The sequence below is a fragment of the Gallinula chloropus genome (assembly GCF_964237585.1).
Source record: "Gallinula chloropus genome assembly, chromosome: 2".
NCBI classification, from domain to species: domain Eukaryota; kingdom Metazoa; phylum Chordata; class Aves; order Gruiformes; family Rallidae; genus Gallinula; species Gallinula chloropus.
Window position 1 is genome coordinate 92,131,134 of NC_140086.1, and position 19,369 is coordinate 92,150,502.

Sequence of the window (19,369 nt, forward strand, 5' to 3'; positions counted from 1 at the left end):
CCACGCTTTAATGCATAGCAGGTTTTTTAGTTGTTTGTTTGTTTTGTGGGTGAACGTGATTAAGCTTGACTGCTTTTGCTCTCTAGCTCTCTGGCCAAGTAATATTAGCTGTGCATCAGCCAAGCTGCCAGAAGGTTAAGCATGCAGGCCGTGTGTATGTTGTGTGTGTGTGTCTGGGGCCAGGGGACAGACAGGCACATGCACAAGACTCTATCTCACTTTCAGGAGTTCATGGAAACTGAAAAGCAGTCTTTGCCAAAAAAACCACAACAAAACACCTTCCAGGTTTTGCTTTGCCTGTGCAACCAAATGCTGCGTTTGTTGTTCCCAGATGCTTTTCAAGTTTTATCTGCAACCACTGTGGACAGAAACCCTTTGAACTGGTTTCTTCTCCCTTATTCTTGCATGAATACAGGCAACTGCTCCTCACGTGGTTGATCTATCTGTCACTCATAGAAAGCTCTGTGATTGACTTATCTGGCAGACAAAGTTAGATGAGTGCCACAAGGGGGTGTTGGGGGGAAGACCAAAAATAATAAAGACAAGAAGCAGTACAATACCTGTAGGTGCCTTCCTTGCAGATTTTGTGAGACCGGGTAGTACTGGATTCGTGTAGGTAAATCAGTTAGCTTTGGTGCTTGTGGTGCTGGGGCAGGAGGGTGCACTGCACCCCAGCGGCTGTCAGTGCTTCATCTTCTGCCTGGGTCCTGTTAAACCTGAGGAGAGCCAGTCCCTCAGAGCTTCAGCCTTCCTTCTGCTCCCAGTCAGGCAAACAGCAGGGAAAGAGACAGACAAATTCAGCAACTTTTCTGTGGTGCTGTGCCCAACCTGCTGGGCTTATCTGCACACAGAACCTCCCATGGTGTGTCTGACAGGTGTCACCAGTGTCCATCCACCATTAGTGAGGGTTACCAGGAGGCTGGGGAGGACACATTTTTCTCCATGTTGACCTGGTCCTCCAAGCAGGCCAGCCTTTGCTGGGCGTTGAAAGCAGGCAATAGCTGAACAGCCATTTTAATCTTGTATCACTCCTGGTATGTGTGGTGCCTTTGGCTCGAGACTGTTCCCACATAAGACCCTCGGGAGCCTGGCTATAGTTGGAGACAATAATTTAGATGCCTTTTTAAAAAAAAAAAAAAATTAAATTTCAGAGATTGTGAAAGAAAATGTTAAAGGAAGCGTTGTGTGAGGGGACAGACCTCCCAGCAGCTCCAGTGGAGTCTGCCTGTGGGCCAGTTTGGTCCAGTGTGTTATCTTGAAGCATCATGCCCTTGGCATCCAAAACTGAAACAGGTTTTATGTCATAACACCCAAGCAGTTGTGAGGACATATGAGACTGTTCTACTTTACAACATTCTCTCATGTTTGAACATGAGAGCGTGACATCAAGTTAAATGGTGTGGTCCAGAGCTGATTTGGGGGTGTGACTTCTGAAGGATGTGCCCAAATGCCCTTACCACTGTCTCCCTTGTGCTGCTTTGTAGTCAGTCATATGGACCAAGGGCAACTCTCTCCTGCAGTCCCGTTTATCCCTATTGGAAGCAAAAATTTCCATTGCATGTAGGAACCTAAGTTTGATTTTTTTCTAAAGCACTATAGATCAGATGTGAGGCTAAAGGCCCTACATACTTTTCAGGAAAGGAAAGTTAGAATTTGAGCTTCATGCAGAAAATGAAGCGCAGTAACAACACTCTAGAACTAGAGGAGAGTGCCTTCCTCGGGCTGCACATACAGAAAATCACAAGGCAAGCAGGCCAGGTATAGGCATACTCATGAGACTGCCTCCTGAGCCATTTTGTCCCTCTCCCCTTTCCAGTGCCTTTGGACAAGAAATAGCTGGGGTTTTTTTGTCCCTGGGAAGCAGGTTTGTGAAGATGCTTTGGTAATTGGGTGTTTTGCAAGCCATACCTGCTGCAGCTTAACAGACTGGATATACGTTGACTTCCAAACTGCAGTTGAAATTCAGTATTTGGGTGCACTCCTGTGTTAAAGATGAGAAGGAAACAATTGTATTTAGGAAGTACTGCTCTGAGGGTGGCATATACTGAACCATTTGGGATACTGTCCCAAACTTTGAAAGGAGAGCCAGTTGAAGGTGGGACACTGTTCTTGCATTGCCAGCTTTTGCTTACTGGACCGACCGCTGCACATCTGGGGGTCTGGGTGTGGAGATTACTGTGCAGTGCTGCGCAGAAGCAGGACCTCTTGGATGATGGGGGATGGGCACAGTGTTTATGGGGCTAGGTGTTGGCTGGGCCAGTGCTGTGCTGTGGGTTGGGGCATGGGGGATTGCTGCTGGGCTCCGTGCTGCAGCCTCACACGGTCCCAGGCACAGCAAGGGCCCCAGCTGTTTTTCAAAGCTCAGTCCGATTTATGAGGTCTCTGCTGGTATCCTTTAAAGGCAAACTTCAGAAGTGGTGTTGGCTTTAAAATTTACCTGGTCCTTCTTCCCCAAGTTGCCCGCTGACGGTGTCTTCTTCCCCCTCCTGCTCAGGCACATGAAGATCCACGAGAAGGACCCGAACAGCACAGCGAGCATAACTCCCCCGTCACCGCTGAAGCGCAGGCGGTTGTCTTCGAAACGGAAGTTTAGTCATGATGCTGAGATGGACAGAGAGGAGAGGACACCTGCAAAAAAGGTTCTTTACAGGGCACGAAGCAAAAGACTTTCCTGGCTGGCTCCTAAAGTGTCAGCTGTTGTGTTCATGCAGTCAGCATAGAGATATTAACATGTGGTCCTGTTACAGCCCTGTATGTATTCTAAGGTGCCATGTTCTTCCTGTGTAGCCAACACTGTTGTGTGAGATTTAAAATTAATTTCCTATTTTTAAAAAAAAACTGTATTGTTTAAATTTTTGGGTTTGCTCAGGCTAGACTATTTTTTTGCTACTGCAGCTTTTACCTTATTTTTTTCCTATTTATTTCATAATAGTCTTTCTGAATAGTGACATGAACTTTTAGGTTTACTTCAAAAGCAGCAAAAGCCTTAAGTCTTTTTAATTTTTTTCTTGATCTGGAGGAAAAAAAAAATCTGTAGTACATTTCACAGTAGCATAATCCTGCATTATTGGAGTGCAAGAGCAACCAGAAAATATTTATTTGAAGGCTAGACATTTCCATTAGGGTTTTGTTTATGAAATACTTTAGTGTATTTCAGTCATTTATACAAAATGTATGGTGGCTGCCAAACTTAACTCGACCCTTTCCACTCACTATCTCTAAATGGCAAGCTGCTAGTAGCAGTTCCATTTAGCTCAGTATCCCTTGTCTCTCTGCGCATGCTTTTCTCCCTGTCATCAGAAGAGGGCTATAGAAAACATGCAGAAGTTCATTCCTTTTCCCTGGACCACTTGAGTTAGGAGTTGGCAGGAATAATTGAGGCTGACAGCTCGCCTGGTTTTCTGAAGGGGGAGGAATGTCAGTCGGGCAGTGCACAAACACACGGGTTTATAAGTTGTTCAAATTGCAGTTTCTCATTAGACCTGATGTATCCGTGACTCTGCTACCCCATCTCCTACTGAGCCTCCTTTTCCCTCATGCACATTCTCTCACACACGCACAGGGGCTGTGGCGTTCACCCTCTCTAATGCTGGAATGAGTCATTTTTGGTCGCCTGCAGCAGGGTTACAGATGCAGCCTGCTGCTTCGGTTTTTAAGAGAAGGAATTCAGATGTTTGTTTTGTTGCTTGAAATTTGGTCCAGTGAAGTTTTTTCCCCTCTCTCTGAAGGTTGTCGAGGATGGTCACTCCGGTGAAGGGGATAGGAAGGCTGAGGAGGAAATTTATCAATGTCCAGTGTGTTTCAAAGAGTTTTTCTGCAAGTATGGGCTGGAGTCGCACATGGAGACGCATCCAGATAATTCACTGAGGTAAGAAATAGTCCCGAGAGTGTTTCTGGTCACCAGATGGCCTGAGAGAGCCTGCTGGGGAGCCAGAGGAGCCATTCAGACCCCTGCACTGTTAATTGCTCCCCTTTGTGGTTTTGAACAGGTTTCTGCCTCATCTTATATCACTGGGGTGCTCTAGGGCGTAATTGTATTATTTTTTGCAAATACAGAAAATCTTGCTAGTTAATAGCTGCGAATGTTTTTAAAAGACATTAAAGCACCTTCATTAAAAGGCATTAAAGCCCCCTCCAAATCCATCACTGCTGTTATATAAAACTGAAAATGCCAACATCGCAAAATTTTAACAAGTTAAACTAAAAATGCTTAAATATTGAAGCTAAACTTGATAAAAGCATTCAGGTGCCTAACTATGAGATTAGTGTGTTTGGAGAGAAGGCAGCAGCTGGAGAAAAAGTTTTTGTTGTCTGTCACGGGCGTGAGTGAAGATAGAGAAGTTGCTGGTTCCACACTTTCAATAAGATGTGTTCAGATTTTTTGCCTGTTGAGCTTACGGGATGATGTGGATTTTGGCTTAAATCAGCTTCTCTTAATAAGGAAAAATTAGTTACTAATTGTTTGGGAAGGTGCTTGGGTGTTGTGTTTTTGTTCAAGTAATTGCCCCTGTGACTCGTGATACTTCTTTATTTCCTGTTTTGACCATAGAAAAATGTAGAGTCGGATACATGAAGATGTAAAAGAGATATTCCAAGTCTAGTTTAAACACGTAGAAAAGCTGCTCTTTTAGAAAAGGAGATTGGCCATTTGCAGAAGCTTGTCAGTGTTTTAAGCTCATTTTTGGGCATTGGACTCTAACGATGTTTTCAGAAGGGTGCATAATTCAGCATCTTGAAATCTTAGCACTCTCTCCTGAATACAGTTTGGCATGGAGCAGAGCCACCCTGTTCTATTAAATGGGATTAATTCTATTAAATTTTCCAATTTGTTTTTTAATTAGAAAACCTTAGTAAATATGTTTAAAAGCGTTTTTAAAGGCATTGTAAATGCTGTAATTATTGGGGAAAGGAGTTGGAAGGCTCTTTCTTCAACTTGGACCAGCAAATAGTAGTTAATTAAATGGAGTTTGCTGTTACTGAATTAAATGAAGTAAATTTTCATTGTAGAGCACAACTGAAACAGTTTTTCTCTGGTAAGAGCTCTGCAGTCCCCACAAAAGGCACTCTGAGATAATTTTGCTGTACACTCTCTGCTTCAGAGAAGGCGGCTGTTGCGTGAGGCTTATCGTGGCGTTAGCCTCCTCTTGCACCTTCTGTAAAGGGTATGACCTCTGTGCAAAGTTACATGCCATGGACCCCAGTGGAGAGGTGGGCTCTCTTGCTTGGAGTGCTGGACAGAAGAGTGCAATGGATACCCTTCCAGCCTGGCAGCTTTGCAGGCTGCTGCAAGAAGGCAGGAAGACACACAGGCTGTGCAAACATGCTGTTGCTTTTCATGCAGCTCTTTCTCTAGGATTAGGAGACTTCCTTTTGGATAATATTCTCCTGAAATGGATTTTGCTACCCTTGACTGTGTTGAGTAGCAAAGACTAAAATGTGTCCCTAAGTTAAAGCCATGATTGTCAAGCTCTGTGGGCACGAGTTCAGGCTGGTGCTGGGATGCTTGTCTTTGTGGGCTGTCTAGAAGATGATAAGGGGGCTTTTATCAATATTTGCTTTAGCAATTTAAGACATGTCAGTGGAAATAGGGCAGGACAGAGAAGCTGTGGTCAGCAAACACATTCAAACACAACTTACCCTGCCTATCTCTTTTAAAACACACCTTTTGTCTTAGTCTAGACAAGTGAAACAGCACTGTCTGCTTGGCCTGACCTAGCAGAAAGTCCTCTGGTGAAGTAGAGCAGTCTGGGCTGCTGTTAAGGTCACTCTCTTCATCCCAAAGGGAATGGACTAAAATCCTTGGCGGGTTCTCAGTGTTTTGCAAGATTGTAGGATTTAACAAGATAGGTGAATGTGGCACCCCATTCCTTGGTCCTGAGTTCGTGTGACCAGAACGATTCCTCTTGGTAAGGCTGAGGGGCAGGTGGGTTTGAGTGAAAGAGGTGAAGAAAATACTTCACAGGACTATGAGAGGAGGAGGAGGCAGCACGGCGTGTGCGGGTGTGCTCGTGGCGGGAGAGCAACCTGCTCAATGTGAGGGGGTGTTCATCAAACCCTGGTGTCTCCCTAATGTAGAAGACAAGGAGGAAGAATTCTCTCTTAACAAAATTCAAACAAAAAAGCATAGCAGCTCTGTTGTGAGCAAAAGCAGGGAGCAGAACATGCTGGGTCTCTTTTTATTGCCAGTACTGTAAAAGAAGAGTCACTTGATCAGGACTTCTGTGAGGCTGGTATCAGATGTTGAGCCAGATGCTCTGGGTCTGGCAGTTGGTTTGTAGCTATCGCTTTAGGTAGCCCAGCACAGACTGTTGTGTCCTTACCAAAAACAAGCGATGCTCAATCTACCTAGCCGTGCCTTTCTTTGTAAACCACAGGGCAAACATCCGGCTCCTTTCTGCTCCCTCGGTAGTTGGTACAAACATTACAGGGGACACGGGGTCTGGAGCGATCCACCAGCGCGCACTGCCTTGGCAGTGGTACCAACCTCCCTTCAGGGATGCGACCCCAGCGGCAGCGAAGTGCCGGGCTGTGCAGGAGCTTCTCTGCCTGGCTTCCTTGTAGGTCCTTTAATCCTGCTATTGTGGAGCTGTTGTGTAAATACAGCCCAGAGCGTCTGTCTGTCCCGGCCCCCCTCTGCTAAGTAGCAGAAAAGGTAAGGCTGTCTGGCAGCCCCGGGATCAGTCTGTGAGCGGCTAATTTACAGGGTGGGCCATTACCCTTCCAGATACTGTCAAATGACCAACTTTAAATCACGGGGTTAGCTGTTCAAAGTCAGATGAAAAAACACCCCCCAGTATTGTCTTCCCCACTACTGCTTTTTCATGTAAAGCCGCGAGAGGGGGGGAGGCCCCTCATTGTTTACTTTCGGCAGAATAAACAATGCTTAATCCACTGATTGTGTGAGAGGGGCTCCCTCTTGGGAGAGTATCTCTTGATTATGTAAAATCCTAAATCGTGCATCTTTGTCTCCTAATTACGGTAAGAACTGTCCTGCTCTCGGGAGCAATAATAGGGCCCTTTGTCCCGCTGACAATGGGCTGTGGCACTGCATCTCCTTCATGGTATTACCCTCCCTGCTCAGTCTCTGTCCCTTTGAAGCCATGGGACCTGCACCCTAATTAGTGACATGAGCTGGTTCCAGCCAGGCCGTCTGAAGTCCCCACGGGCAATAGGAGGTGGCCCAGGGCTGCCGGCTGACCCCCTTCGCCTCCCTACCTGGATTCTTTAAAGCTGTTTCCCTGCAGCCGGGGCCTCAGGACACCATCTATTTTGGTGAGTTTGTATCTGAGTGTCGATATAATTAGCAGAGCGCTCAAAGGCTGTGCAGCCAACACGGAAGATGAGAAACCTCACGGAGCAGGGTAACTTCTCTGGAAGCTTTTGTGGCTGAGGATTGCTGTCAAACATGGTAATGTGCTTGTAAAGGTCGCCTGACAGAGCGCTGAGCAACATCAGCAGTGAGAGCAAAGGAGCCGTGAGGATTTCCTGGGGAGAAACCTCGCGAAGGGCTCTGTGAAGTTTCTCCACCTTCCTTTGGCAAGTACAATGGAACAGGCTTAAAAGCAAAACCTGTGGCTTTTGAAAGAGTACGTGACTATAAAATTCCTCTGTTGGGTTTCACTGTAACCAGATCATACCCTTTATATTTCCTCTCCTTCTCCAGGAGGCTCCTTACTGTACTGTGCACCATCAGCAAAAGGTTTTTCAATTATTCCTTCCTCACAGCAGCAATGAGACATTTATGCTGCCTCCCATGGCTGTGTATCTTCCTGAGGAGAGGAGGAGGGGGTGGTGCTAGTGTTGCAGTTACCTCTTCTCTTAGAGACGTATTTCAACATCAGTTCCCAGCAGGAATAGCAGTGGCAGATTGAACATGGTAAAAGCCTAGATCGTAACAAGTGTTACGGGGACTTGCTGATCACATTTGGTTCAGTGTGGCATTGCCTTCTGTTGCAGGATTTGACTGCTAACTTCTTATAGGAGACAAGAAATAAATAGCCATTGCAAAGTGTGAAAGACTTTGCCTGCCTCACATCACTGAGCTGACCTAGTGACCAGAACCAGTAGATGCCTGCTGCCATGAGCGGATTCAGGGTAGATGAAGTTTTTTGGCCTTTCACAGAGCATGTTCTAACTGATATAATATATTAAGCTTTGAAACTTCCCAAGTCCCAGGCATATTTTCACAAGGAGAGCAAAAGTAGTTCTCTTGTCCTGGGGTAACATGCTTCTGTAGAACTTCCAAAGAAAGAAAACCAGAAGCCATTTACATTCTGCCTTCTTCTTCAAAACTGCCTACCCAAGTTTTGCTGAAACAAGCAAAGTCAGATTGGGTAGTGGTTGGCCACCATGGAAAGCTGCTGTTTTGAGCAGTTAGATCCAAAGCAGGCGTAGCAACGAAGAGCTCAGGTCCCAGAATGGACAATGTCAGGATGCCCTGGCCATTGGTGTCTGTTGTCACCCGCCTTTACATTTGCCAAAGTAACAACTGTGAGGTCTCATTGCTGGAAAACACTCCTGAGTGAAAAACGCTGCTGTCATGGCTTGGTGTTACCTGGCTTCACTCAGAAGGGTAAATTGTTTCACAAGATGCCACGTGCAGCTTGCAATTCAGTTGGGCTGGTCACCAGGTTTCCCCCTTTGCCAGCACATCCCCATTCTCCAGTGCATGTGTGTCAGGTGGTGGGATGCTGCAAGACACCTGGACCTACATCCCAATCTTGACTCAGTTTAGCCAGTGCATGTAAGCAGCCCCATTTAAGTCAAGGCAAAAGGAGGTGAGATTTGAGTCAAGATTATTTGAGCTACTTAGAATATTACATGTTTATCACCCAGTTACTGTTCTTCAGGGCAGTTCTGCACATCAGCTTTGAGGCAATATAATAGACAAAAAAAAAGAAGTAAATTTGAAGTGTAGGGAGATGATTTTGATCATTAGCACAGGTAGAAAAAACTAGTACAAGACTTAAGTTGTGTACAGAGCTGCAGTGTGACTGAGTAAAAGCACACTGTACAGGATGTAAAAGAAAGATAAAAAACCCATGAGAAAAAGCCCCTTAAGTTTCATTCCTGATTTTGCCAATGCCTACTTAAGCAACTTTTTAAGAATTCACTTTCTATCTTTTCTCTCCCTATATAGTAGGGGATAATTCTGCTGACTTCATTTTTGTGAAGCACGTTGCTTTCCTAGACGCGGTCAGCCTTCTGTGGGAAGAGGGTATTAGTGACATTGCAAACTTACAGGAGTGAATGTGTTTGAAAACTAAATGTGGTTTATAATACATATGACTTGTGAGACAAAAGGTTCATGGCAGGAAGAGGAAGTGTTTTCCTAGTAAATTGACACTACTGTTACTGGAAGCAACTTGAAGCATGAATGGTGAGTAGTCTTCATGCTGCATTGTGAAATTTCATACCACTTTTTCATCTCTGTCACAACTGTTGGTGTGCACACAGACAAGCATTCCTTGTTGGCACTTCAAAATATGAAATACTGTGCTCTCTGAATGCTGTTGGGTAATTCTGAGGTGGTTGTATTATCCTATAGGATTGTTGAGTAGCGAGAGATGGAGAGCACTCCAGCATAGACATGGTCATGGACCTCCTTGACCTTTGGTTCTGGCACACTATACTTTGGCCCCGATACTTCTGTTCTTAAGTCACTATTTGAGATTGTACCAGCAAGGATAGTTTAGGTAGGAACTGGTGCTAGAGTTACTAACAGACTCAGAGCTACAAGACTTGTGATAGCCAAGGATGGAGGCGCACAAGGGTCAGTCGTGTGGCATTGCTGATTTGGGTCACTCTCCTGCTCGGCTCTCCTTTGCAAGCTGCTTGCTCAGTGTCTTGCTGACAGGCACTAGGAACCAAATCCTGATCTCTTGTTGGCAGCATTTTCAGTGCAGGAGCAGTTCCACCAGCCAGCTGGTGACAATGTAATCCAGCTCTGGTAAATGTGAGGACCAAAAATACACCATGGTACAATGCAACTCTTAATGCTGATAAAGCAGAGGAGAGGGGATATAACCAAGCTCGTGAATGTATCCTTTTACTGAGCAAATGGAGAAGTAAAATGAGTGGGTTGAACATCAGTCTGTTTGCTGGCTTACAAAAGCAGACCAGAACTGCATTTTAAATGCTTTCTGAAGTTTCTGTTGAGAAAAGAGAGATGGGAAACATCTGAAGAGCAGTGTGAGTCCAACGCTGGCCTAGAAGTGGTCAGCTCACATCAGGGAGCTCATTGTGCAAGGAGGCTGGGAATCCAGAGCAGCTGAGTAAAAATACCAGATAGTGAATGGGCAGAGGGAGTGACGCTCTGATGTGAAACTGCGTGCGTGGTGTGTCACATGGTGGTGAGTATCTTAGCTCGGCTGCAAGAATAGAAAGTGGGTAAAATGCAAAGCTGACTGTAGAGGAAAGCTACTTGTAAGAGGCAGTACACAGGAGGGAAGGAGCCAAAATAGGTTATTAGCCTGCCTGATCTTGATGACCAGGGTGTGTTTGTACACGGGCTCTCTCTCGAGGTGCTGCCTGTTGCTCATTGTGTTACCAGACCCATCTGCAGGCTGAGCACAGCTCACCTGTGGAGGTAGATAAGGGCAAGGGTGTTCAGTCCAGATTTGGCTGCATGTGTCTGTTGTCATCAGTGGATAGCTATAGGATAGACAAGTGCCTATAGAAGTGTTTACTCTTACAATACTTGTGAAAAGTGGTTTTGCAGTTTTGACATGGTAGATACATAGATTTTTTTTTTTTAAACTCTTGCCAGTCATTTTGAAACTATGCAAGTACTTGGCTCCCATATTTGCAATATGTGTTAGAAGGCAGAAAGAGCTTTCCTTACCCCCAAAAAATACCAGAAGGTTCACTTGAGTTTGCGTGCACAGGTGATGATTTTTATACTGGATGCTGTGCAGCTCCCTGTTTTGGTAGCTGCAGAGAACTGCACTGGTCACAGAATCAGAGAGTCATAGAAGCATAGAATGGCATGGGTTGGAAGGGACCCCAAGGATCATGGAGCTCCAACCCCCCTGCCACAGGCAGGGCCACCAACCTCCAGGCCTGGATCTACACAAGGTTGCCTAGGGCATGCTTGTTTTTGCTCAGGTTTGCTTGCCCTAATTATTAAACCTGGCATTGTTATTTATGTCGATCTTTAGCTCTTGTCCCATGATTCTGTCCAGCCAATTTCTCAGTACTTCTGTTTTTTAAAACTTTGACCTTTATTATTAAAAAGGTCATTAGACGAAAATGAACTACGTTCTGTGTGCAAGTGTCTGCAGGCCATCTCCCATTTTCTCTTTGCTTGTTCGTAGGTGCACGTTAATTCTGTTGGAGCAAATGGTAAAGAGTAAGCTGCAGATCCGCTGGGGCAGAGGCATTAAAACCTGGGGCTGGCAGGTGTTGCTGGCACCCACAGTTCGTTGCAGCATTAGGAAGAAGCGAAACCTTTCTTTCTGATTCTTTTTCATTGCTCACACACAGAGTTCAAAGGTGGCACAGGGTGGCTCCTGCCTTTCGTTAAACCTTACAGAGGTTGAACTCCTCTTGGGTTGCTCTGGCTGTGGGGGTGGCGATAGGCGGGTAGGGAGGCTGGCGCCTCAGCGTGCCGACAAGTTTCTGCAGCACGACATCACCCCGCTTGAATTCGGAGCTGCCACAGCTCCTGCACGATAGGCTCCTCGTCTGGACCACGGCGCGGCTGTAGGAATGCACGTGACATTGTGCATCCCTCTATTAATAGAAGGGCTGGCGCTGTGGTTTCAGCCTCTGCTGCACCCAAGGGTGGCTGCTCTGAGGGAGAGGATTAAAGGGAGCGGCGGATACACTGGTAGTGAAGTTGGAGAGACAGTGGGGAGGTGGGAGGGAGGTAAAGTTAAAAGAAAACTCCTGCCTTTGCTGAGGGTGTGAGAGAGCGTGCTCTGAACTTCTGGTGAGCTGTGTCCATCCCCCAGTGCGTTGGGAAAGGGGAAGGGAGCCTCTCCAGCCTGTCACACCTGGCAGGGAGTTGGCTCCCAGGGCTACTGTGCCACTTGTGGTTTCAGCACTGACCCATAGCATTGGGCAAGAGACGGGGGAGCAGCAGGCCTTTTGGGGTCAGACACGTGATGCTGTGGGGAAGGTGGGAGGATTGCAGGACAGCAGGAGTAGCTGCAGGGATCCCCAGGAGGGAGGCAGGAGCACTGTTCAGAGCACTGTTGCTTTTCCATCACTCATCTGCAGCAAGTGGGAGAGATTAGTGCAGCTGTTGGATGTTATTTCCCAGGGCCCTGGGTGTGGAGGCCAGGAAAGGTTTTAATCCAAAAGGAGATGAGTATCTGGACCTGGGTGGGGTTGCACAGGAGCAGAAACCAATTTGCCCTCCCTCATCTCCCTCCTTTCTCCTTGCTCCAAAATAAGTGAGAAAGAAGCAAAGAAATCCTTTCCTGAAGAGGAATATGTTTGTAACCTGGTAGCTTTTCTTTCACAGGCGGTGAACCCCTTGTGTTTAAAACGGTCCTTTTCCCACCTCCCCTCCCCTCTTTGTTGGCCTCCTCTGCAGTGCACATTACCAGCACAGAGGCTGGGAGCCTGCTCCTGTCCCTGGTGCAGACAGGAGCCAATGGCAGGGAATCACCTGTCCTCCTCTTCTGCTCAGCCATATTATTTGTAAGTCAGCATAGGATTTTCTTTGCTGTTAAGGAGACCTGCATTAATTCTGCAGATAACATGAGACAGAAAGGAGAATAGTAAGGACAAGGGTGGAAGTTTATTTACAGCATGTATTAGGGATTTCAGTGGGAGGAGTTAGATGACTTAATAACATAACTGAGTGTTACTGACTTCTGTCTCAGGATATGTTTCATTCTTGTTCTGTTTTCCTTGCTTCTGTTCGCAGCAGTTGCTAAAGAGCGCAAACAGGAAAATGATGAAATGGCACCAAGCGTTTTAAATTAGACAAAGCCTAGAAATTAAAACTGGTTTTATGTTTTGATGCCCACAACGTGGGCAATGTGGTGTTAGTGAGCTGCATGGGTGACAGCTTCAGCTTTTGGTCTCTTCTTGTGTGGTTTCAGAAGTGTAAGTAAAAGAAAGCTAAATGTCACTTCCCCTTTCCCACTGCCAGTCTCAGGTAATGCAGAGCATAATGTTTGTTTAATGTTTTGGTAACAGGATGATGGTTATAAATATTTGGCATTTGCATCTTGACTACTCAAATATAAAATTTAGAAGGGTTGAATGTTGGACTGCAATACCCTTAAAATTGAGACTGATTAATTTTGCTTAAACTTTGTCTCCACTTTACCTTCCTAAAATGTCTTTCCTTAAAGAAAGAAGCTATTTCCATTGCTTACAAATTGGACTTGGCTCAGAGGAGAGTGTAATGCAAGGCAACAGGCATCGCTTATGTAAACTTTTCTTGCATAGGTGCTGCTTGGTGTAAGTGTAGCAAATCCTGGCTTGCTTCTTGAACAAGCTGCACAAAGCATTGCCTATTTCTTAAGGCCTGTTAAAATGCCTTTATATCCTAATTAGCATTACAGATTTCAAGAATACCAACTTACTATAGTAGAAAGCTTTTAAATAGTGTGTTTTTCACAGAAACATTAAAAAACAAAAAAGAAAGAAAAAGGTGTACTGGTGCAGTAATAATTAAACAGACTGGCCTGGTGTGATACGTGGCCTGAGCACCAAGGTCAGGCTGGTCACTGCGCTGTCATCACACAGCTACATTTCAGTTCTGCTTCTGTGTTTTAGCAGTTCTGTTTTCTCACCCCCTGGCATTGTTCACCTCTGCCAGCTCTGCCCAGAGCCCTGGTATTGGGTTCCCATTTTACAGGTATGAAAAACTCTGAAACATAAAGGCAATTGAGAATAAAGCTTATTCTAAAGTGGCCCTAGCTGCTAAAAGCAGGGTTTTTTTCCCCCTTTTTACTTATAATTGACTCTCTGTGCTTGGAACTGAACAGCTTTCTTCTCTCTGCTCTGTAATCGTATTTATAGGAAAATGGAAAACTCTGGCCAAGACTAGCAATCACATGATAACACAGCAGCTTTTATTTGCTACATCTGGAAACTTACCTTGCAAGTAGAGTGCGTTTATCTCCACTCAGGTGTTGAGCCATTGCTCTGCCTGTTCTGCTAACAACCTCAGAACCTGTTCTAAGCAGCCATACCATCCGTGTTTTACTTGGCAGCACCTGTGGGCAGAACTTGTGAAACTGTAAGGAGAGGGGTTGGTTGGGGTTTTTTCTTGTGTTTTGTTTGGTTTCTTTAAAGTTCATGATGAGCAAAGTATTACCACATGTTTCAGATTATTTATTTGATGTGCTGGACTTCTCAAACATCCCACATTTGTATAACTTTTTTTTAAAAAAGCAATTTAGGCAAGATGAAAAAATATTCATGTCACTTAGGAAACTTTGATCTTCCCCTTTTAGACTGTTGTTTTGAGATTTAAAAATACTGCAGGCATTAACACTACCTAAAGATGGAAAATAGTATTGGCAAAACAGAGAAGGTGATGGTTAGGCTTCCTTAACAAAATGCTTCCAGTTACTGCATTGTTAGGCATTGTTACTTAATTTTAAATTAACACAAGCCTTAGTCAATGCAGCATGATGCTTGCCTTAACTAGTTAGGTTTTGAAGCTCAGTACCTGTAAGTTTTTCTTGGAGGAGGTGCACATCCATATGTAATTGTATTCAGAGCTGATGTCATGTTACTTGGGAGCGACTCAGACTCCCTTCCTACTTGACGTGAGGGGGAGGGACTTCAACAAACACAGCCACATACAAAAAACCCCATTGTGCCTGCACTTGGGCAAACGGGCCCTGTATTTTAAATAGCTTGTGTCTGTGGTGGAGACTGACAAGCCCAAGTGAGGTCTGCAGAGCCTGAGACACCTCCTGAGCCATCAACGCGGTGGCACCCCTGGCAGCGGGAGTGGCTTTACAATGACCTCCCCTGTCCTTGGCAAGTGGCGCCAGGTGCCAGCGGGGTTGCTGGAGCCCGCTGGGCCGCCTGCTTGCCTGGGCTGCCTGCTCTGCAGGGGCCACTCCAAACCTCTGCCAGGGAGGGCTTTTTTCTGGCTGTTTTTGTTGCAGGTGGTGGCCACCTGCACAGGTATACCTGCACTGAGGAGGAAGCCGGGGGGGGGGGGAGGGATCCATGGGTCCCTCCTGTGGTCCTGTAAACTGTGACACCAGGGCAAGGTGCAGAGCCAGGGCACAGGGTATCTATATGGCCTGAAGCGCCTGGATCTTCAGGTGACAGTCATGATTTAGGAGCCTGTTTTTTGACCAAATGGAAAGAGAGCTTAACCCTTTTCCCTCCTGTCTTCTCTTTTTGCTTGCTGCTTCTTCACTCACAGCAAGGAAAATAGTCTTCAGGCTAAGGAGGAAAGAGAAAAATATTAATTCTATACAACCTAGAAAAGAGAAAGTACATGTTCCTTTTGCAAGATATATTACTTTTGTTTTGGGGGTGGGGAGGTGGGTCCCTCTACATGGAACACACCATTATTAAATGGCAAATTTTTACTGTCATAGTAGTTGATACAGGTGTACTATGGAGGACTTTCACACGGGTTTTGGCTCTGGAAGATTTACACTCAGTTGAAGCTTTTGATGGGAGCCCTAAATAAACCAGTGCTTAAAATCAACGTGTCACACAGCCAGTGGAGGTGACGGAGTGTAAGATGGATGAGGCGCACCTCCCCACTGTGTGTGGGAGCTGGCTGCTTGCCCAGCATCGCTGATTCCTGCTTAATCCAAATCCTGGGGGTATCACAGCAGGTGCCAGCTCTCCTGGTAGCTCTGTGGTCCCATCAATGGCAGTAGCTGTGTCTGCTCTGTAACGTGCGAGGGCTGCTGCATTGGCTTGCTGGTCCAGGGGAGGCCAGGCAGACTGGGGGCCCTGGAACAGCCTCAAGACACCCCGAGGTGAGGGCCTTCATCCTTCTGCAGAACAGCTGGCCCCACAGACCACCGGCAGTGCTCCCAAGTGGTGCAGGAGCATTGCTTCCAAGCCATCGTTGTCCAGAGGCTGACGTACCAGGAGGAGCATGCCAGAAGCGCTGCCTGCTTTCACATGAGGCATTTTCATCACCTCTAAAAGACAGTTTATTTGAGCAGCCTGTTAGTTATTCAGGTGACTGCCCTAACCCTTTAATGTCCTCCTCCCTCCTGTAGTTTTGGTGGTTGTGTGGTTTTGTTTTTGCAGAAGATGAAAGCTTTGCATCACAGAATAGGTGCTGCCAAGCTGGAGCAGCCCTACCTATATGCATTCCCCCTTCCTCACCGGAGATCACTGCCGTGTTTAGCAGACCTCTTTAAGTAAACGTTTGCTTTGGAAGTGGCATTGATTCAGTATTTATTGGAATGCAGGGATGTGGTGGCAATAACTGTAAAGGTAGGATGCAACTGAATTGTCAGGGGAGATAAAAAGAGATTAAACTTCCACCACATATACTTAATGTCCCAGCCTTCTAGGTACTGCAACAGCAAAGGCCGTGTTACATACGCTTCGCGCTTGCTTCTTGCACCACTCAGAGACTACGAGTCCAGTTGCTTTGTTGGGTGACTTGGTTATCTCTTCATTTTCAGGGAATAAAAAAGGTCTGTGGAAGTTTATGTAGTGATAAAAAGAACAACAATGGGAATTTGTTAGGGACAGGACAGGGAGGGAGTGGTTTCAGGAATTTGTCAGAAGTCATTTCTAATTGCAGGATGTTTTTTTAATGAGTAGGCACATGTCCTTTTCCTTGATGTGGAGGATGAAGACAGTATGGGGAGAACTAAGGCAAGGGGAGACCTATGACAAACCCCTGGCATGTATAATGTTCTCACTGGCAGAATCTTGACTCCCTCACATTGACTAGTGGTTGCTGCTGTGACACTCATGTTTTGGTTGGGAGCTGGAGTTGTAACAACAAGGAACCGTGTTGAGTGAAACTGCGTGTCACTTGTTGAATGCAGAGTGGACCAGACCTGTCATGCTGCAGACCTCAAATCCCAGATACTTAAAAGCAGTAGGCTTGTTTGTTGGCGTGTTGACCAAGTGTTGTTGCATAGTTCTTACTGCTTGAAGCATAGCTTCATTTCCAACACCTTTGATCCTTTAAGGCAAATCTGCTTTATGTGAGACACTTTGTTTAGCTGAATTTGGGATTTGAGAACTTAAGCAAAACAGGAAATCATTGCAGTAAGGTGTAGGTAGGAAAAGACGCTGCTTCTGCATTTTTCTTTGGGGTACGCTGGCTATGAAGGGAATGTATGAGTGTCAGAAGCGTTGAACCTATTTCAGGTCTTCCTCCTATGACCATCCTCCCTTTCTAGGAGCACTATTTTTTCTTTCAAAACAGTCTATTTTTCAAAACAGGTTTAAGAAAAATCAGTGAAAGTTTGTGGAAAGGGAGTGTGGGTGAAATTCATACACAGGTCTTTGAGTGGTGTGCAGTAGTAGGTTTCGAGTGGTAGTTGAAAAAGGTGCTATTTACACATTTGCAGCTGCTTGCTGCTTAGGTCTTATTTAGCCTCTCCTTGTTACTGATCTTTTTAAAATGTCTTTTATTTTAATAGTACTTTTGTAGTAAAAATGGTGCAAGGCCCTTGAAATATTTTATGTCAGACTATGGGGAGGTTGTTAGAAGGCTGTGGTCTCTGTCACCACTTCGCTGTCTGCCCACGTGGGACGCTTGGTTCTCATGCAGTATATTCTTTGAACTTCCACTGAACTTAGTAGCCAGAAACTGGTAGAAGGTGACTGTGATTGAAATGGCCTTCCTGTGGTGATAGGTTTTTGACATGCTGTGGCTTCATTTTGCACTTAGCAGCTTCTTAATATCACGGGGCGAGAGGAAGGAGGCTGGCCCAGTGCAGGAAGAATGTAGTTCTTAAGCTCGCAGCGCCCAGTAAGTAACTTCTGCCTTCTCCCTGTCCTCTCCAGGTGTGACATCTGCTGCATTACCTTCCGCACTCACCGGGGCCTACTGCGCCATAATGCGGGTATCCACAAGCAGCTTCCCAGAGATCCCATGGGAAAGCCTTTCATTCAGAACAACCCTTCAATTCCAGCAGGCTTCCACGACTTGGGATTCATGGACTTCTCCTGTAGGAAGTTCCCCCGCATTTCTCAGGTAGGCCCTGTTCTGTGGAGCTTGAGGTGCCAACTGATGACATGGCGTTCTGAACTCACTGAAAGGCTCCGCCTCGATGAGGCAGAGATTGGGTGCAGAATATTTTGTGGGAAGCACCTCACCACTGTCTGTGTACATTTCAAATGCTTCCTGCATTTCCTTTTTTCTTTTTTTTTAATCTAAAGACTATTTGGTGGTTTGCTGGTTTTATTGGTTGGGTTTGTTGTTTGGTTCCTCCCCCCCCCCCCCCCCCCCAGCATTCCAGTGGATAAGTAGTTGTGTAAAGGTCTATAAAAATATTTTAAAGGAAAACTTGGGTGGTGTTGGATTCTTGTCCCCTCCAGCCTGTACACAAGTTCTTACCTTCCCCAAACCATCCCATATCTAAAATCAGGAGGAAGGACATGTGGTAAGGAAGGCATTATTTATTTAAATTTACTGTAACAAGCATGCAGTTGTGGTATGAAAGATTTTATCATTAAAAACTTTGTGTAGTCACTTTTCTTACTAAATGGTGACATCTTCAAAGACTTCTCCACATAATGCTCTCAAATACCTTTCTACTGTGTTCCTTACATGAGTTCTGAAGATTTGCACCTTTGAAGATGACTGACTGGGGAAAGGTTTTTCTGAGTGCCATAAAGCTTTCTATTGGATGGTATTATTCCTCCCTCTGTCAAATCTTGCCTGCCCTAGTTGGTTTGGGTTTAGTGAAGCTGCCTATCTATTTAAAAAGAAAAAAAAAGAAAGAAGGAATCAACAGCACAATGCATCAGGACCATGCTTGCTCAGTATCTGCCCTTTTCTTCTTGGGATAAAGCGTTGATTTCCAGCTCTTCTGGCTGCAGGATGCTAGACCTTAAATTTGCTACTGGTCCAGGGGACCATGTAGGTCATTCTGTAACTCTAGTAGAGTTTTGCTGCAAGAGTTACAAAATCAGGAGAAGAGAGAAATTTTAAAACAACTTGGTTTTATTTCTTTTGTGATTTATGGCAGATATATAAAGTTATTAAGGGATTTAAAGGTTGGAACTTTTCCTTTTGTAATAATTTTGCTTGCACCATGAGGCAATACCTACAACATATCTGAACACAGTGTGTAGAGTATCTAAGATCCTGCCAGCCCTCTACCTATCACTTATGCTTTTCTTTGATGTTGAACTTTTGCAACATATGAGCTCTCTGGGTAGCATTTAAATACAGCATTTGGATTCATGATCATTTTCGGGGGCCAGTATAAAATCCATTTGT

General features: G+C 45.4%; 1 protein-coding gene across 1 annotated transcript in view; it reads left to right on the forward strand.

Annotated features, from left to right (window-relative positions):
* Positions 1–19,369, forward strand: part of RREB1 (ras responsive element binding protein 1) — a gene marked incomplete at its 5' end in the record, with an annotated part of 121,531 nt that overhangs the window by 80,115 nt on the left and 22,047 nt on the right. The window contains 3 exons of the mRNA XM_084279841.1: positions 2,495–2,639; positions 3,729–3,868; positions 17,929–18,118. Of these exons, the coding sequence (XP_084135967.1) occupies positions 2,495–2,639; positions 3,729–3,868; positions 17,929–18,118 (475 nt within the window). The remainder of the gene's footprint in view (positions 1–2,494; positions 2,640–3,728; positions 3,869–17,928; positions 18,119–19,369) is intronic.